Raw genomic sequence first — 16,608 nt, 5'->3', positions numbered from 1 at the left:
GGAAAAGGTCTGCAGCAGCAACAGCACAACATCTGTTCTGATGTCAGATTATCAGCAGTTAAATGCTGCTTCACTGATTATACACAAGATTTGTGGCACAAACACGAGGGCAGGACAGTAAGGAGGATTGATTTTTATTATTAGCTGCTTCTTGATAAGTAGAAAAATCTAAGTATACACAACATGGCAGAAATGCAAAGATTATACTTTATTGCACATATCACTTTGTGGGAGACGATATTCTGTTACTGCAACAGCACAAAAAATCCCCACAAATATAAATGTTCTCAAAAATGTTAAAGGCAGCTTTAACAAATTCAATCTTATTCAGACATTCTGTATCAAAGGCTGAAGGCATCCTGAAATGACTTTTGCCCAGGTCAGTCCGGGCTACAGCTGTGATCCGATTTTAAGTCGTAGGCAGCGTGAATACAACTTCTCATTCATTTTTCCCCTAAAAATCCACACTTTATTAAATCAGCAACGTAAACAAGCCACAGGAATGTCAATATACGATAATTCATCCTATAAAATCTCATGTGTGATTGGCTATCTAAGGTTGACTTTGAGAAGAAACGTTCGGATCTCCATTGGCCTTAAGGTCACCTCCCACGTGGACGGGTCTTGAAATGTCTTCAGCAGTGGCTTTTCTCCTGGAAAACAGACACATTATGTGAGCACAATCACAAACGACACAAAGTGTTTTTGGTTGGTTAATCTTTAAACACACCAGCAGTGTGAATGTGTGTGTGAATGGGTGGATGACTGGATATGTAAAGCGCTTTGGGGTCCTTAGGGACTAGTAAAGCGCTATATAAATACAGGCCATTTACCAGTGACACGGGTCAGTGATCAGCAACCAAGTCTCCTCACAAGGAACAAAATAACATGTTGAGCTCCAGAAACACCTTGTAGTATACATTACATTATGAAGCATATCAATCTGTTTATGATGCTTTATGGCTCCCTGCTGGCTTAATTAGCACCTGCAGGGAAACTGTTAAGTCGATGACTACAATCAGAGATTTCTATCAGCCCAGCGCTCCTTCAGTGCATGGTCACCTGCCAGATGTTGAAAAATCCAGATGTTGCCAGTCTTTATATTACTATATAAAATATTATAAATAATGTAATGAAATTGTGACAACACTAAACGAAGGCCAAAATCTGCAAATATCAGGGAATCCTCACTATGGAAGTGTGATTGAAGAGCAGTGTACTACAAGGCCAGAATAACGGATTACTGAATTATGTTAAGTGCAGTATATGTTTGCAAATAAGTTTCGTATTGAAGCCATACATTAAAAAAAAACACTGACTGAAGCGCAGACTGTGCACTTCATTGTCACTGGATTATAAATGTATTCAGTTGATGATGCAGAAAATGTGTAAATGTTTATATACTTTATTTTGCTGCTGCTACATTTCTTTCACACAGCTGGAACTGCAGCTACGAGCGCACAGAACATGCATCATTTAATCTATTAAATTATTTTCACTTTGATCTGACAACGAACCAAAGTGATTTCCACAGAAGTTCATACCTGGTCTCTGAGATTTTACCACCGACCTCCAAAATGCACAAAGCTCAAAGCAGCTGAGTTGGAATCCATATTAAAATAAGCCCGAGGAGACGACATTCATTGAAATTTAGCCAAATTTAAATCGAGTCAGACTGGAGAACACATCCAGCTTTGAATCTAGGGTGACGTTCAAAACTGCAGTGGTGAACTAACTGACACAACACTGGTGTCCTGTACCTTTCTCAGGAGTCCAGTCAAAACGTTTCATTTCATCTTTCCACTGATTGGCCGACAGGTTCAACTCAGCCACACCCAGAACCTCCAGAGTTGAAAACAGCTTCTGCACAGACAGGAAAGACGATGGGATTAGTTACAGCAAAACGACATTCCACTGCATTGCAAACGAGAAACGACTGAATGACAGATGACCGTACGGTCGCTTTGAGTGTAACAAGGTTTAAACTGTTTCTGAATGTCTGACCTGCAGGTTGACTGTGACTGGCTGAGAGCTCACTTTGCTCTCTGAGCTCTGGTACTGATGCTCCAGTCTCAGCAGCACTGAGTCTTCATCCCACTGACTGAGTGTCAGCAGGTGGACAGCAGGGGGCAGTGCAGCCAGGAGCCCTGAGAACTAAAAGACAAAGACCCCTCACTCACAGAAACCATGCCTTTAAAAAAATAAAATAAAATTATTTAATGTATTCCAACCACATTTTCTATAAAATTACTACATAAAGTTGATATGAATTTCGACCAATCGCTGGCTCTGAAAACATGTCAGCAGCAGTTGCCGCTAAAGGCAACACAGCTTAGCTCAGTTCCCCTGAGAGCGAGTGAAACCATGTCTAAAAAATGCAAATATGTACACAGCAGGACAGAAATGGGTTATAACCAGCAGCATAGACAGTTGGAGACAATGACTCAAAACAAGCAGCAGACTCTCACAGGAACAGCCTGCAGTTTGTACAGTGCAGGTCACAGCACTGTACAAAGCTTTTCTTAAGCTTACACACAGGAGTTTAAGGTGTTTGAACAGGAACCTGCAAGATGGAGGCCAGCTGGTTCTTGCACTGCTAATATTTCAAACACAGATCACATCACCGTGACTTCTGAAACCCGATTAGTGAAGTGTGTTAATAACATGTCTTTAAAATACATGCAGTATTTGTACAAGTACTGTACGAATGTGCATGTGATTGGGTGAATGAGTAGAAAGGCACTATACAAGTACCAGTCCGTTTACCATTTACATACCTCCAGCTGAGTGTTTGGCTTCAGATCTCCATCAGTAAACGTAAGCAGCGGCTGCAACACCATCCCCTCTGCGAGGGGGCGGTGCGTGTCGGCAGCAGTCTGCGGGGGATCGAGGGTGAGGAGGAGGCGGCCGCGGACCACCAGCCCGTCTGGGAAGATGCCAGAGATCTCGTTGAGAGGTTCACCAACACCACGGAAATCATCGTGGAGCAGCCGGCGGTGGAGCTGAGGGTGAGGAGGTTGGATAGAGAGACTTTAATAAGAACTCCTTGTGTGCGCTTAGATGGGGTCAACATGCTAATGGTGATGAGCTACGACTTTATGCCTCACCATGATCTCCAGTGAACCATTCTGGATGCTGCCTCCACCCTGAGAGCGATCCGTTACCACAGTGAGTTGGTCCACATCATCCTGAAGACACACAAGTGAAAGGAAAACATCACTTGTGATAATTCATAATAATGGATTGGATTTATATAGCGCTTTTCAAGTCACCCAAAGCGCTTTACAATGCCACTATTCATCCACTCTCACACACTGGTGGAGGCAAGCTACGGTTGTAGCCACAGCTGCCCTGGGGCAGAGTGACAGAGGCGAGGCTGCCATATCGCGCCATCGGCCCCTCTGGCCAACACCAGTAGGCGGTAGGATAAAGTGTCTTGCCCAAGGACACAAAGACCAGGACAGAGAGCCCGGGGATCGAACCGGCGACCTTCCGGTTACAGATACGCTTCCCAATCCCCTGAGCCACGATCGCCCCGTACTGTCATAGAACTGACAGTCAATGCTTTTTGTTGCCTGTCTCTCCAAATGGAAGCTAACAAACACACAAACCTTGATATAAGCGCGAGAGTTAATTGGGTAGTAGTTTCCAGCAATGGGCTCTGACTGTTTCAGGTTCCAGGTGGGCCGGAAGTCTTTCCTGTTTGGGGGGGATGGGACACACACACACTAAGTGTACAGAATTGGATTCTTTTAATGTAAAACTATCACATAACTGTACAGCTGTCTTACTTTGTATATAATCTGTAAAATATCAAAATCCAAAACAACTGCAACAACTTTAAAAGGTTAAAGTGCATTTTCCATCATCAAAAAACAAAAAGCAAACTCTTACTTCCTCTGCAGAACTTCTCTGCCGTTGGAATCAGTGTAGAAATATTCAGAGGTTTTGATGCTGGTGTCCAGACGAGTGATCACCTCCTTCCCCAGGCTGTCACTAAAAGGTCAAGACAGCAAGTGTGACGTGGGTTAAAGGTGGGTGGTGTGGGGAGCATTTTGGCCAAGATTCCTCACTTTTCCTTGAATTTATTTCTCTCGCTCACAAATAAAAAAAAAAAAAAAAATGGCTAAAATAGACCTGAAATTATGAGCTAAATCTATTCCCCAGTGGGTGTGCATGGAATCTTATGGTCTAAAATTCCCTCTTTCCATGTATTTATAATCTGACATGGGGAAAAAGATAACAGCGATCTAAGCCAATCACTTGCTATGATATGAGGAAATATTTAGAAGGGCAAAGCTCTGCCACAATATTGCCCCATATGAGGTTTTTCTCCCCTGAAAGATCAGTTGACATTAAGGCACTGAGCTTTTAGAAAGGTTGAAGAGAACAGAAATTTCAACAACCACTTATCTCTAAAAACATCTCCATTACATATGTAGTGTGCACGTGTTAAACTCACTCTATCGGCACAGGTCCCACAGTCCACTCGAGCTCCAGAGCTCTGCTGTCAGCATAGAGACGAACCACCTGAGACACCCAGGGAGCAAACCACTGCCTCACCTCCTGCACCACTGACGTCTGAGGATGAGAGCATTGCAGTACAAAATTAGACGCTGCATATTAGCCTCTAAACAGGGAGGTAAAACATGTTGGCACGTTCATTCTGACACCCACACATATAAAATGACAGCAGCCTATAATTTAGAAGTAAACTGAATAACAGTGTAAAAACAAAGCTTTGATACTAGGAATCTACGTCTGGATATGAGCAAACATCTCTACCTTAATGATCTCCGTCTTGGCCGTCCGGCTGATGATGAAAGGTGTGGAAGAGTTGGGTCTGAAGATGTAGGCTCCAGAAGGCTGCCTGCTCTCTACGTTGTTACCGGCACTGGCGTTGTACCTGGGACGTTTTAACAACACATCATTTGGAAGCTCAACTTAAAAAAAAAAGCGTGTTCATTTTGTTATTTTTAGAAACACTAACCAGTAGAAATTCTGTGTCAGTTTGATGATCTGTTTGGTCTCCTGATTGTTGAGGCTGCTTATCAGGCCTGTCTCAGGGTCAAAGGTCACTTGTAGGAACTAGAGTGCACGAAAACAAACAAAAACAGTTCCTTTTTCAGAAGATTTTGTTTATTTATTTGAATATTTTGGACTTTCTTCTGTGTTCTGACCTTATTCTGGATCACTGGGGGTGCGCGCTGCTGTGCAGGTGCAGGTGGAGGTCCGTCCTGGATCAGGGCCACCGTGTACGTGGTGTAGCCCAGAGGAGGTGCCTGAACCTGGAACACCAGCTCATTGACTGCAAAGCCTCGTTGTCTTCTAACTTCGTGAGTGGCCTGTGACACGTGAACCACCTTCAACGCAAACACATTATCGAGTGTTATCTTTGTTTATATTGAACATGTTGAGTGATACAAAAAAACCAGTGCTGTGAAAAAGTATCGCAGACTTCATTCTCTGAGATGAGATCCATCTATATCTTGTGTCTGACAACTGCACAGCTTGTTTTGGATCATCTCATACTTGCTGCTGGCACACATACTGACCTGGCAGTCCACCGCTTTGCCACTAGCATCTGACACGCTGTACGCTGTTCCATTGACCGGCAGCCTGACGGGCCAAGTGACGGGCCGAGCGAGAGGGTTGTACACATTGACTGAGAACTGAATGACAGACAAAAAGACAAGCGAGAGAAAGGCAGCGTGAGCATTCAGTCTTATCTGTAATTACACAGAATGTATTTACAATAACTGTAGCCCAGGTTTTTTAGGCTGTACACCTTGAATACACTGTTTGTTCCGAGGATAAATCTCAGAGGGTCAGAGTGTTCAGAATTACATTTAAGATGACAAATTGTGGGGTTTTTTTATTATGTTACCGGTGGATGGTTGTTAAACATGGTTTAAATGACAGGATCAGTACATGTACAAGTAAGACTTATGAGCCAAACCTTCAGATTTTAAATGCTCACTTTCAGACAGGATAGTGACTCGGGCACGCAGCTGTGACTCTACCCACTTGCTGTTCAAATGTCTTGATGCATCCTCAGTCATCCAGGTAAGGAACTCTTAAAAATTAATTCTGTTCATCTGGACGTAGAGTTTTCAGTGGGAGAAACATTTCGTCACTCATCCAAGTGACTTCTTCCGTTTCAGCTGACCGCAGGTTTCACTGATCACATTAACTGGGTGGACCATCACATTAGGTTCACCTGGGAGGTTATGGCAGGTTAGCCTTCTTAGACTGTGAGATTTACACCAGTAAAGGGGGACATTTAAAGTTGATGTGTACTGTAAACAAATGCTCACGGGTGAGTATTTAAGGTTTGACTCTCATCATCCACTGGAGCACAAACTGGGTGTCATCAGGACGCTACAACAGACACAGCGGCCAGGGAAGTAGAAGAACATCACATCATGAAGGCCCTGAGTAAATATGGTTATCCCAGCTGGACTCTTGTCAAAGCTTGGAGGCGCCAATCAATTCAGGAGAGAAGCAAAACTGCTGCCTAAGCGAAAACCCTAAGCGATCCCGTATGTGTCAGGAGAAGCAGAACATTTGAGATACATTTTTTTCTAAACACCGGGTCTCTGAGGCTTTTAAACACCAAAACACACAATGCAAAAATTGATCCACCCCAAGGATCGGGTCCCCCGACACAAACAGAGTAACATAGTGTACGCTGTTAAGTGCCAGGAGGATTGCCAGGATTTATACATCGGGGAAACCAAACAACCTCTGGCGAAGCAGATGGCTCAACACAGAAGAGCCACCTTGTCAGGCCAGGACTCCACAGTCTATTTACACCTACAGGCCAGTGGACACTCTTTCAATGATGTACACATCCTGGACAGGGAGGAACGCTGGTTTGAGCAAGCAGGCCAGGAGGGGGCCTAAGGGTACATCTTTCACCATCTTACAATGCTGTGACTGCAGCCATTCCCCAACTTTCTGTGAATGGTACTCATGGTTGTTGATCAGTGATTGTTGATCAATGGTCATGACAATTTGCATATTAATGATCAAGAAACTGACCTCACAGCAGATTGCACAATGACTGAAACCAGCCCACTGAAGGAACAAATGTACTGTTTATAAGATTGGGGAAACCTGCGTCAGCTGAGTCTGAAGAATTCACTTGGATGAGTGACGAAACGTTTCTCCCACTGAAAACGTCACATTCAGATGAACAGAATCAACCTTTTTGGGATTGCTGTTCAAACCTTTTGCCAGTGGGTGGTAATCAGACAGATGACTTAAATAGGACTCTAAATTGGGCTGCACCAGTGCAAAGATTACTAAGGATTTCACTGTAAATCATGCAAATCTACTTTAGTCAATTCCAAAAAATAAAGATGAGTTGGAAATGAGTAAAGCGGGTCCCCTTCAAAGTCTATTTTCTGTGTTTTTTACCTTCTTGCTGGATTCAGTGAGAGGACACACGCTGACATTGAGGTTATCACAGTAGATTCGCTCAGCAGACAAGCCGCTGAGAGCAGCCAGACTGTTACTGACTAAAACCTGAAAGAGAGACAACAGTTAGACAAGAAACCTGTGCAAGAAAGTTTGGACTGAAGAACACTTTCTGCTAAAGACATGATAATATATTTTCCTGTACAGAAAATGACAAATTTAGCACAAGTAACTTCTGTTGGGTAAGATAATGTACTGTGAAGCCTGGAGTACCTGACAGTGTTGCCAGCCGTTAGCAAGCTTCCTGGCGTAGTCATTTGCTACGTGTTGCTTTTCTGTGCCCGACACAGCGTCATGGTGCTGAGCCACAGCCATGGCTTTCTCTACCAATGAAAGCAGCCGTCACTCAAGCTCTTGTCTGACATCCAATTGGTCTTAGTAACACAAATACAACTTTTAAAAAGTGTCCATATTCTTAACCGGTTCACCAATTCACAGTTGTGGGGAGGCTGGAGCCCATCCCAGCTCTCCTACATCCTGGACAGGTCCATCACAGGAGTAGCACTTGAAGACAGCCAACCATTTATGGTCATGCTATTACATGTTAACCTAATACGTAAGTCTTTAGACTGTGGCAGGAAGCCAGAGTACCTACAGTATGCCTATGCAGAACCCACTAAGGAGACACAAAAATGATTCAATCAAATCTTACTCATGGTCTGGCTTTCACCTTCCCCAAAGGGTCCTTTCCTGGAAGCTGGACCACCAAATACCTCCAGCTGGTTACAAGTCTATTAAGAGGGAAAAAATGAACACAATTTAAACATATTAAAATAAACACAATTTAAAAAGTCTCACAGGTATAAATTTTCCACCATTAAACCTATATTTCCACATCTTAAGGTAGTTCTATAGACGCAGGATACCAGTGATAGCTTTATTAAGTGCCAGCTAACAGTGTGCTTCATGCTATATATTAGCATTTATTTGCTTACAGTTCATGTTAGGAGTTAGATAAACTTTGTTTTCACAGAACAAAATTTAAAGCTTGTTAGTGTAATGTGACAATGTTATACTTATCTAGCATATGTCATGCTAACATTCTTAAAGTTTGAATGTTAGCATGCTAACTACCATCTACACTAAAACAATTAAATTTTTCTGAAAGCTCTAAAGTTGTGGGACAGGACTTACAGTTACAGAGGTAATTCTAGAAAAGCAGAAATTTGAATGTTGTGATGTCGTCGACACAAAGTGTAATGCTGAGCACACTGTAAAATCGCCCCGCACAAAGTAAATCTCAGAGTACCTGCAGGTTGCTGTTGCTGATCCTCTCATATCGCTTCAGCGCTGGTCTGCTTGTAAAGTAGCCAGTCCAGAAATCATGAGCGTCGTCTGCATAGGGGAAGAAATCATCTGTCTTCAATGGCCTGGATAGAAAACCAATGGATTTAGCTGACATTAAAATGCAAAAGACGACACTTTTTACAATAGAGTTTAACACCAACAGTGCTGCTAGAACAAGAAAACATTATCCTGCCCCTTTAAAGTTCACAGTACCAGGTGAGGTTTGCTCGGTGCAGCTCCTGCAGGTAACAGGACGGTGTAGAGTAGAGCACGTTGACTTTGCTGCCATTTGCCTGCCGGGCATTTACATAGTGGATCAGCTTGTCCAGGTTCTTGTACCACAGGTTGGCATTCTCATATTGAAAGTCTGAGCCCATGGTCATGATGATGTGGTTGGTCTTATAGACCGTAGACTAAAAAAGGAAGAGGAAATAATGCTTAACAGATTAAACTAAACAAAAAGGAAGAAAAGGGAAGAGTGAAATTAAACAATTCACACATCTCTTCAATCACACACACCTCACACTATTCAAAGCACATTTATATGATGGCTAAAGTGGTGAATGTGGATTATTAAAGGAGGACATTGCATTACACTATCTGTAGATGTCTTTATTATTGTGATCATGACAGGTTCATAAAATAAAACCAGACAGGTTGAGAAAAGATTTATGGGGACCTGCATGAAGATATGCTGACATTACTTGAAACAAGAGGTTCCTACTGAAATTTTACATGTCATGTTAGCTAGTCACAGCTGTATATGGGCTGGGATAAAAAGCACAGTATCCCTTCTGCTTCCTCTTTTTCTAAATCAGAAAGCGTTGTTTGATGTCTTTTGATTTAACATGAGCATTTTTTTCGTAGTGTTAGTTAAACATGCAGTGTTAAGAACACCACGTGACTGATAAATCAGTGTCTCTGTGCGCCAGTGTGGAGTTGTGTCCAACCTGACTGTTGGCGATGACAAGGAAGCGTCCCACCACATCATCAACATTATAGTCTTCAAGATCAGGATCGTCTCTGATAGGTGGGTCACTGCAGAGCTGGTCCCAGCAGAAGCCCTCAGGAGGGTTGTAGCCATTAGGAAGGATCCCTGTTGGTTAACGGGGGCAAACGGTTAAAAAAATAATGTGACACCGTCCTGTTGCTGAGTCCAGAAGTCATTAACATAAAGGGATGAAGAAAGAAACTTTGCATACCAGTAAAGAGGTCAGCCACTGGAGGAGTGAGGCTGTCGGAGGCTCTCCATAGAAGCTCCTGCTCCTTATTCCTCATCCTGCGAGCCCGGTCTTGATAGTCTAGACGACCAAAGAAGAAGCCATCGAATCCCATCTGCAGCAAAAGACAGACAGTTAATGGTTAAAGGAAAGTCAAATGGAAAGCCAGTGAACTAAATTGTGCCTTCATGTAATAATGCAGCATTCTGGAAATAAGCCCATTTGATTCATTGCAGAGCAGCAAATCTGATAATGACGATACAGCCAAAAATTTGTAATGAGAAAACGGAGAGTCTTTCTCGACGTGAGTGCTACCTTAACTCTAATTAGCCTCAACTCTCTTCTTTAACTGATAAATTCTCCCATTTTAAGTCTCACTAGAAATCAGGCCTTCCTTAAGGTGACCAATTATGCTCATCCTTCTATTCTGCCCTATACTGCTGATATTAAACATGGCCAACGTTTGAAAGTGTGACAGTGAATGAGCTGAGCAATTCTGAAGTGTGACTCGTACAAAACTCGAAGAATAAACATAAAGAGCTATGCTACCTGTGCAAACATGGAGGCGTGTTCCCGGGCGTGGCCAAAGGGGTCGATGTGCCAGGCGACGCGGGGATGGCCACAGGCTCCAAAAGTCTCATTAAGGAACCTCAGACCAATGGTCATCTGGTCAATGACGGCGCTGTAGTGTGTGGCAGCCTCGTCGCTCATACACCAACCACCATTCACAAATTCCAGACGGCCTGCGGGAGGAGCAGCTTTTGGTAAGGATGCACTGAAACACTTAACGCAGCTGTATAGTACTGAAGTACTGAATGGGTATTTACCTTCATTAACCAGCTGTTTGACTGTCTGCTGCATGCTGGAGCTCTGACTCTTCCACCAGCGGTAGAAAAAGGCCGTCTCCACATAGATGAACCTCCTGTCTGGATTCTTCAACAACTGATCCACAACTGAGTCCAGGATGTACTGAACACCAGCGTGCTGGATGTCATTACGATCTACGCACACAAATGTGCACAGATTTAGGACAAAAGAGACATTATTTTGTAACACAGAAGTCAATGCTTCAAGAAGTGGTCAGAATTTAGTTGCTGTGTGTCACAGTTTGAAAAATATTTATTTACACTAACGTATCTTAACAGCAAGAAAGTATATGTGCTCATCTGCATTCATGCATATGCCCAAACAAACCACCCTCAGTGCAGATGAGTTCTGCTTACATATTAACCCAGACTGGAAATCAATATCAGATGATGGTCACCTGCACAACACCTGGCCTTACAACTTACTATAAACAACATGTGACATTAAAATAAGCAAGCTCGACAATCAATTGCACTAAAAGCATAAAACTCTAAAGCAATGAAGAAGTAAACTGTTGCAGTAAACAGTACATTATGAGGCAGTGTGAAATACACGACAGAGTATAAAATGAAACGAAGGTGTTTTAATATCGTCTTCTGATACATTTCAACAGTGGCTCGGGCCACTTCGGGGGTGGGGTGCCCTCGGCCTCTCGGCCTGGGGCTCGGTCACTCTGGCGCAGCTGGCTGCCGGCGGAGCTCCCGGGCACGTCACTGCAACCCCCCCTGGCTTCTGCTCCACAGCTGCTGAGTGACCCCTCATCTGGGGCTCTCCTCAGCTCTTTCTGGGACAGTGGCACAGCTGCCCCTCCGTTGGTCTTCCTTGGTCTCTTGTGCTCTGAGGGCCTCTGAATGTCTGGAGTCTTGATCTCCTCCATACCTGCTTCATGCCCTGGAGGACGGGGCTGTGGCCCCCCACACCCTCTAGCAGATCATTACATGAAGGAACCTTTTAAAAACAAGCGCGTCCATGCTCACAGGTGTACACACGGGTGCTCACACACACAAACTACACCCTTTTTGGCTCCTACCTCAAAGCACACTGTGCGCTGTCGATCTTACGTGCTGCACAATAATGTTTAACATTTAGTATTTACTGTTATATTGCCATAGATCATCATGATGTTGTTTATTCTATTGCTCTAGTCTTCTTCTGCTTGTTTTCTTTTTTCTTTCTCAACAGGTGATCCAGGAAAAGAAAAAGAGAAAAAAAAAGGTGATGCAGCAGATTTTCATTGTCTTTTCTCTCTATCTCTTTTCTCCTTTTTCTTTCCCTCTCCTTCTGTTAACTTTCTTCTGAACTTTTCTTCTTGTTTTTCTTTCCCGTCCCCGAGTCCAGTCTGGCCTGATTACAATATCTTAGAATAAAAATAACTAATAAAGATCAAATAAACTATGACAATCAAGTGGGCCAGTATAGCAAAAGGCCCACTTGGGAAAGTAAATCTGTTGGGGATTTTTCTTGGCCTTCAGACAATAATTCTGATTGCTACAGTGCCAGACAGGACACAAAAAAAAGAAAAAAAAAAAGATACATTTCCACATTTCGCACAGCCCCAACAACAGAGAGTAGTTCGAACATGAGTGATGGCTGTCACTCCAGTTCACATTCAAATCAAATCCAGAGATCATGTCCATGAACCACCATTAAAACACATCATAGGGCTTTAAAGCAGGAGGATAACGCTGCTGGTCACAAGACCCACAATCACTTGTAGCAGCAATCAGGAAGATATTTAGTACCAGTCAATAGAGCAGATTTACTTGCATCAGCAGAACTACTAGAGTAAATAGAAACATATGCAAACATTTGACAGAGTAAACACAGAGCAGGAGGTTGGCTAATAGCTTCACAGTGTTTTTTCTGTATGTGTCACACTGACCTCCATAGAAGTACTGGTCCACGGTCTTGAGCCAGCCAACGTCATCATGTGTGTGCGGGACCAGGTGGACATTCAACATGCCCGGCTTGGTGGCATGACATGACTGCACACAGACACACACTCTATGAATACAGCTGTACTGCTCTGTCGGAAGAGTCATAATGTCGACAAATATTAACTCCAAAAAGTGATCGTCTGCCAAAAACTGATTTCTGGTATTTACCAAAAAAAGGATTGCTCGCATTTAAACTGCTATACATAACTTGTTAGTCTATAATATGTGAAACCTATATCAAATGTATCCCTCATGAATGATATAAGTCATCTTGAGCCACAAACAACATTCCTGTAACAAAGTAGAAGCTGCAATCAGTTTTTGGCAGTGACTTTTATATATCCTTTATTTATGCAGTTAAAAGAAGCTTGTTGACATTAAAAATGTGTTTTAAAGAAGAATCTGGCCAAGAGGACAGCAGATATTGAAAGACATCTAACAATAGTTCTGTAAACATATTTTAAGTGGACAAAAATGATGGAATTGGTTGTAATGTAAGTGCAATAAGACAGAGTTGAAAAAGATGTAACTGTAAAATGTTATATCTAGCCCCTTTGTAAAGCCTGTTGACCGAAGTCTATTTGCCAACATAGGTAAAGATATTACACATAAAAACACAGGTAGACATTGGAAATCAGTTTTTGGCAGGCGGGCACTTTTTGGCACAACACCAGCACTTCCTTGTATGTGAGCACAGTCATGTGAGTGAAACAGAAAGTAGCGCTAACAGCTCCATTGAGCTTTTTGACATGTACCTTAACCCTAACACATGTAAATAAAATACAAAAGCGCGACATAAAGTAGCTAACCTCGTATCCGCAGGTTGGAACGTCTGTTTTCTTCTCGCCGACAGGAAAACTTAAAACTACGCTGAGGATAAACAGGAGAGCTGTAGCAAGCTGCTGCGACCTGCCCGCCATGTTGGAAAACAACCCGAAAATCATGTGACATCAGTTTATGTTGAGCTGGGTCACGTGACCGTCACCCTGTCTACCGCATGGCTGTGGAAGCTGGAGAGCACTGAATTGTTTTCCCTCCAATGAGAGGACTCAGCGAAAATAAACATAAGTTAACATGACAAAGACTGACATTACATTACAGTGATATATATATATATATATATATATATATATATATATATATATATATATATATATATATATATATATATATATATATATATATAAGGCTAATTAGCGCGGCTAGCATTTTAATATCTGTTAAATGGTGTCATTGCTAACATATACCTGTTTTACAGCATGGTGAGTAGCGAGAACGCTAAGTTATTGTTAGCTTCGATAAGAAAAATGTGAAGATGTAATATTACCATGAGCTATATGCTAATGTTATTCACTCAAGCAAACATCTCAGTTACTGATTTGCTGCTTTCTAATATCTATGTTTATTTCTGGATATACCTATACCTACGTGCTTATATTACATCCCATATAAAGGGTGACAACGGCAGTAACTATAAATGACCATAAATTAACTGTAAATTACATTGCAGTGAGCTCCATTCTTATAGTTTTATTACGTGCACACGCAGTTGGCAACCGTAACCAAGGCGAGTGTTTAAATGCACTTCCACAACGTTCCATTCGTTCTTTTGTGCTGGCTCGTGAACTTGTCTTGACCTGCTCCAAACTCAGCTTGTGGAAAGATAACTTTTGGAGAATATTTCTACAGAAAGCGGAATTTACTAGAAAGCGACAGTACAAACGACTCGAAGAAGTCGTTTGTACTGTCGCTTTATGACGTGTTTCATAACAGCAAAGCTGGCTGGCTCGTCGTGGATCCGGACTCATTGAAAGTCACCTGGCTGGTACGTTTCAAAGATTCTTCAATTATTTTAAGAGTCACTAGACAACTATAATAATTTAACAAGTTCCAGTGTGAATATCAAATTTTAATGTGATCAAAATATGTGTATTCCAAGATTTTTCCCGGTAAATTGCTTGTATGCTTTAAATTTTGCGGGACAGCTGTAGAATTCATTAAGGAGTGGCGTATGAATGTGAAAAAAGGTGTTACTTTGATTGAAGGCTTCAAATTTGACACTGCCCCCCAATAAAATGGTTAAACTAGCTTAACGGACAAAGATTCGTAAAATACTCCCCAAAAAAAGAATAAAAATAAAATCAGTTTCTATGGTAACAGCATTTCGTCACAATGATAGAACATGCAGGTGAACACACCAGATCCCCTGTAGCTCCTGACATCATTTTCTTCTCTGGATCAAAAGCTTCATTAGGTAAACTATAACGTTTTTTCCCAGCTACATAACGCAGTGATAAAAAAAATAATCAAAATAAAATAATATAAAAATAATATTGAAAACATTAAGCATAGTCAAAATAATCATGAAGTCAAACCTTTATGTGTGTGTTTTATTTTGTGTTTTATTTTAAAAATATGTGCATGGAGTTCCACTGCCTTTGTTTGTATTGGGAACATTTAGGACATGAAATTGGTACATTAAACCTCTGATGCTGTTTCAAAATGTGTTACATTGTTAATGAAAGAATCGTAATAAATAAATAAGAGAATGAGCTGCCTAGTTAGTTATACATTTCCTGTAGTATAATTATGTAACAAGCTATTTATGTCCAGTTATTTAAAAATGAGTACCTATTATCCATTACCGACTCCAACGTAGTGTTTGCATAAAGGTTTAAAAAGGACAAATAAAACAAAATGAATGTATACAAAATAAAATAGTGTTACCATAAAAGTGTAGTGTGCACAGAGTGAGCTGCCTTGGGGGAGGTTTGGTGCTCTTCTATTAAAAATGGATGCTTCACTTAATGATGTGAACTCAGTTGACATCTTTTGATCTCACATGAAAAAGTCGAAGTGTCTGACATAAATGTAGCCTAAAATGCTCTTCTGTCATCATCTGCTCAAACTAACAGATGTAGGTCTGTTGCTTTAGCACTGGCTGTTTATTACATTCCTAATGTTATTTTAAACTTGTTTCCTTACAGACTGTCTTGACTATGTGGTTGAGCGTCCTGCAGAAGAAGGCCTTCCTCAAGTCATCAGGATCCTGGATGACAGTCTCCTGAACGCCATCTCTTCTGATGAAGCACAGGACACTGATGCCCAGCGTGTCGGTGACGGTGAGTATATCCCTCCCTCAGTCTTCCCCTTTTCTCATAAAGAACTGGATGCTGATGCGTGTCAGCGAAGTGCAAGATGAAAAAACCCTCCCTGAAAATGAGGAATCAATGCTGGAAAGTCATTTTATTACTATTAGGTCTGTTTGTTGCAAATCTCTTTCACTTGTCTTTATGTCTTGTAATATTTAAGTGTGTATTTATGTCTTGTATTGCTGGTAAGTAACTTTCTTGCACTGAGGTCTGTTTATTGCAAATATCTTTGACTTGTTTTTTTGTCTTATAATGTTTATGTGTGTATTTATGTCTTGTAATGTTTATGTGTGTATTTATGTCTTGTAATGTTTATGTGTGTATTTATGTCTTGTAATGTTTATGTGTGTATTTATGTTTTGTATTGCTGGTAAGTAACTTTCTTACACTGAGGTCTGTTTGTTGCAAATATCTTTGACCTGTTTTTTTGTCTTGTAATGTTTATGTGTGTATTTATGTCTTGTAATGTTTATGTGTGTATTTATGTTTTGTATTGCTGGTAAGTAACTTTCTTACACTGAGGTCTGTTTATTGCAAATATCTTTGATCTGTTTTTTTATGTCTTATAATGTTTATGTGTGTAAGTATGTCTTGTAATGTTTATGTATGTATTTATGTCTTGTATTGCTGGTAAGTAACTTTCTTACACTGAGGTCTGTTTGT

The 16,608-nt window shown here is 41.4% G+C and overlaps 1 protein-coding gene across 2 annotated transcripts; it reads right to left on the bottom strand.

Moving 5' to 3' along the window:
• Positions 1-118: 118 nt before the first annotated feature.
• On the bottom strand, positions 119-13,759 carry man2b1 (mannosidase, alpha, class 2B, member 1). 2 transcript variants are annotated; one of them, XM_080303232.1, is made up of 23 exons: positions 13,603-13,759; positions 12,739-12,882; positions 10,817-10,990; positions 10,539-10,732; positions 9,972-10,104; positions 9,720-9,865; positions 8,983-9,182; positions 8,732-8,852; positions 8,135-8,213; positions 7,696-7,805; positions 7,423-7,530; positions 5,556-5,672; positions 5,181-5,363; positions 4,991-5,088; positions 4,786-4,906; positions 4,463-4,581; positions 3,895-3,996; positions 3,612-3,699; positions 3,108-3,188; positions 2,778-3,002; positions 2,005-2,154; positions 1,761-1,863; positions 119-653 (listed from the first exon to the last, which is right to left on the bottom strand). In XM_080303232.1, exons 1-23 carry the CDS (start codon positions 13,742-13,744, stop codon positions 550-552), a joined length of 3,042 nt encoding a protein of 1,013 aa, XP_080159358.1. In that variant the 5' UTR covers positions 13,745-13,759; the 3' UTR covers positions 119-549. The 2 variants fall into 2 exon arrangements, with proteins under 2 accessions (XP_080159358.1, XP_026027664.2); XM_026171879.2 differs by having other exon boundaries at positions 12,739-12,841; positions 13,603-13,756.
• Between the last annotated feature and the right edge of the window lie 2,849 nt (positions 13,760-16,608).

This window comes from Astatotilapia calliptera, chromosome 6 (assembly GCF_964374335.1).
Source record: "Astatotilapia calliptera chromosome 6, fAstCal68.1, whole genome shotgun sequence".
NCBI classification, from domain to species: Eukaryota; Metazoa; Chordata; class Actinopteri; order Cichliformes; family Cichlidae; genus Astatotilapia; species Astatotilapia calliptera.
Note: the sequence above shows the minus strand (reverse complement) of the source record. Positions and strands in the feature narration are given on the sequence as shown.

Bases quoted from the DNA above. Each gene is read 5' to 3' on its own strand.
- man2b1 (XM_080303232.1), bottom strand. From the start codon at position 13,744: ATGTCACATGATTTTCGGGTTGTTTTCCAACATGGCGGGCAGGTCGCA. The intron at 5,364-5,555 runs GTCAGTATGTGT...TTTGCGTTGAAG, and splicing joins GCAAAGCGGTGGACTGCCAG to GTGGTTCACGTGTCACAGGC. The intron at 4,582-4,785 runs GTAGAGATGTTT...TCTCATCCTCAG, and splicing joins CCAAGACGGAGATCATTAAG to ACGTCAGTGGTGCAGGAGGT.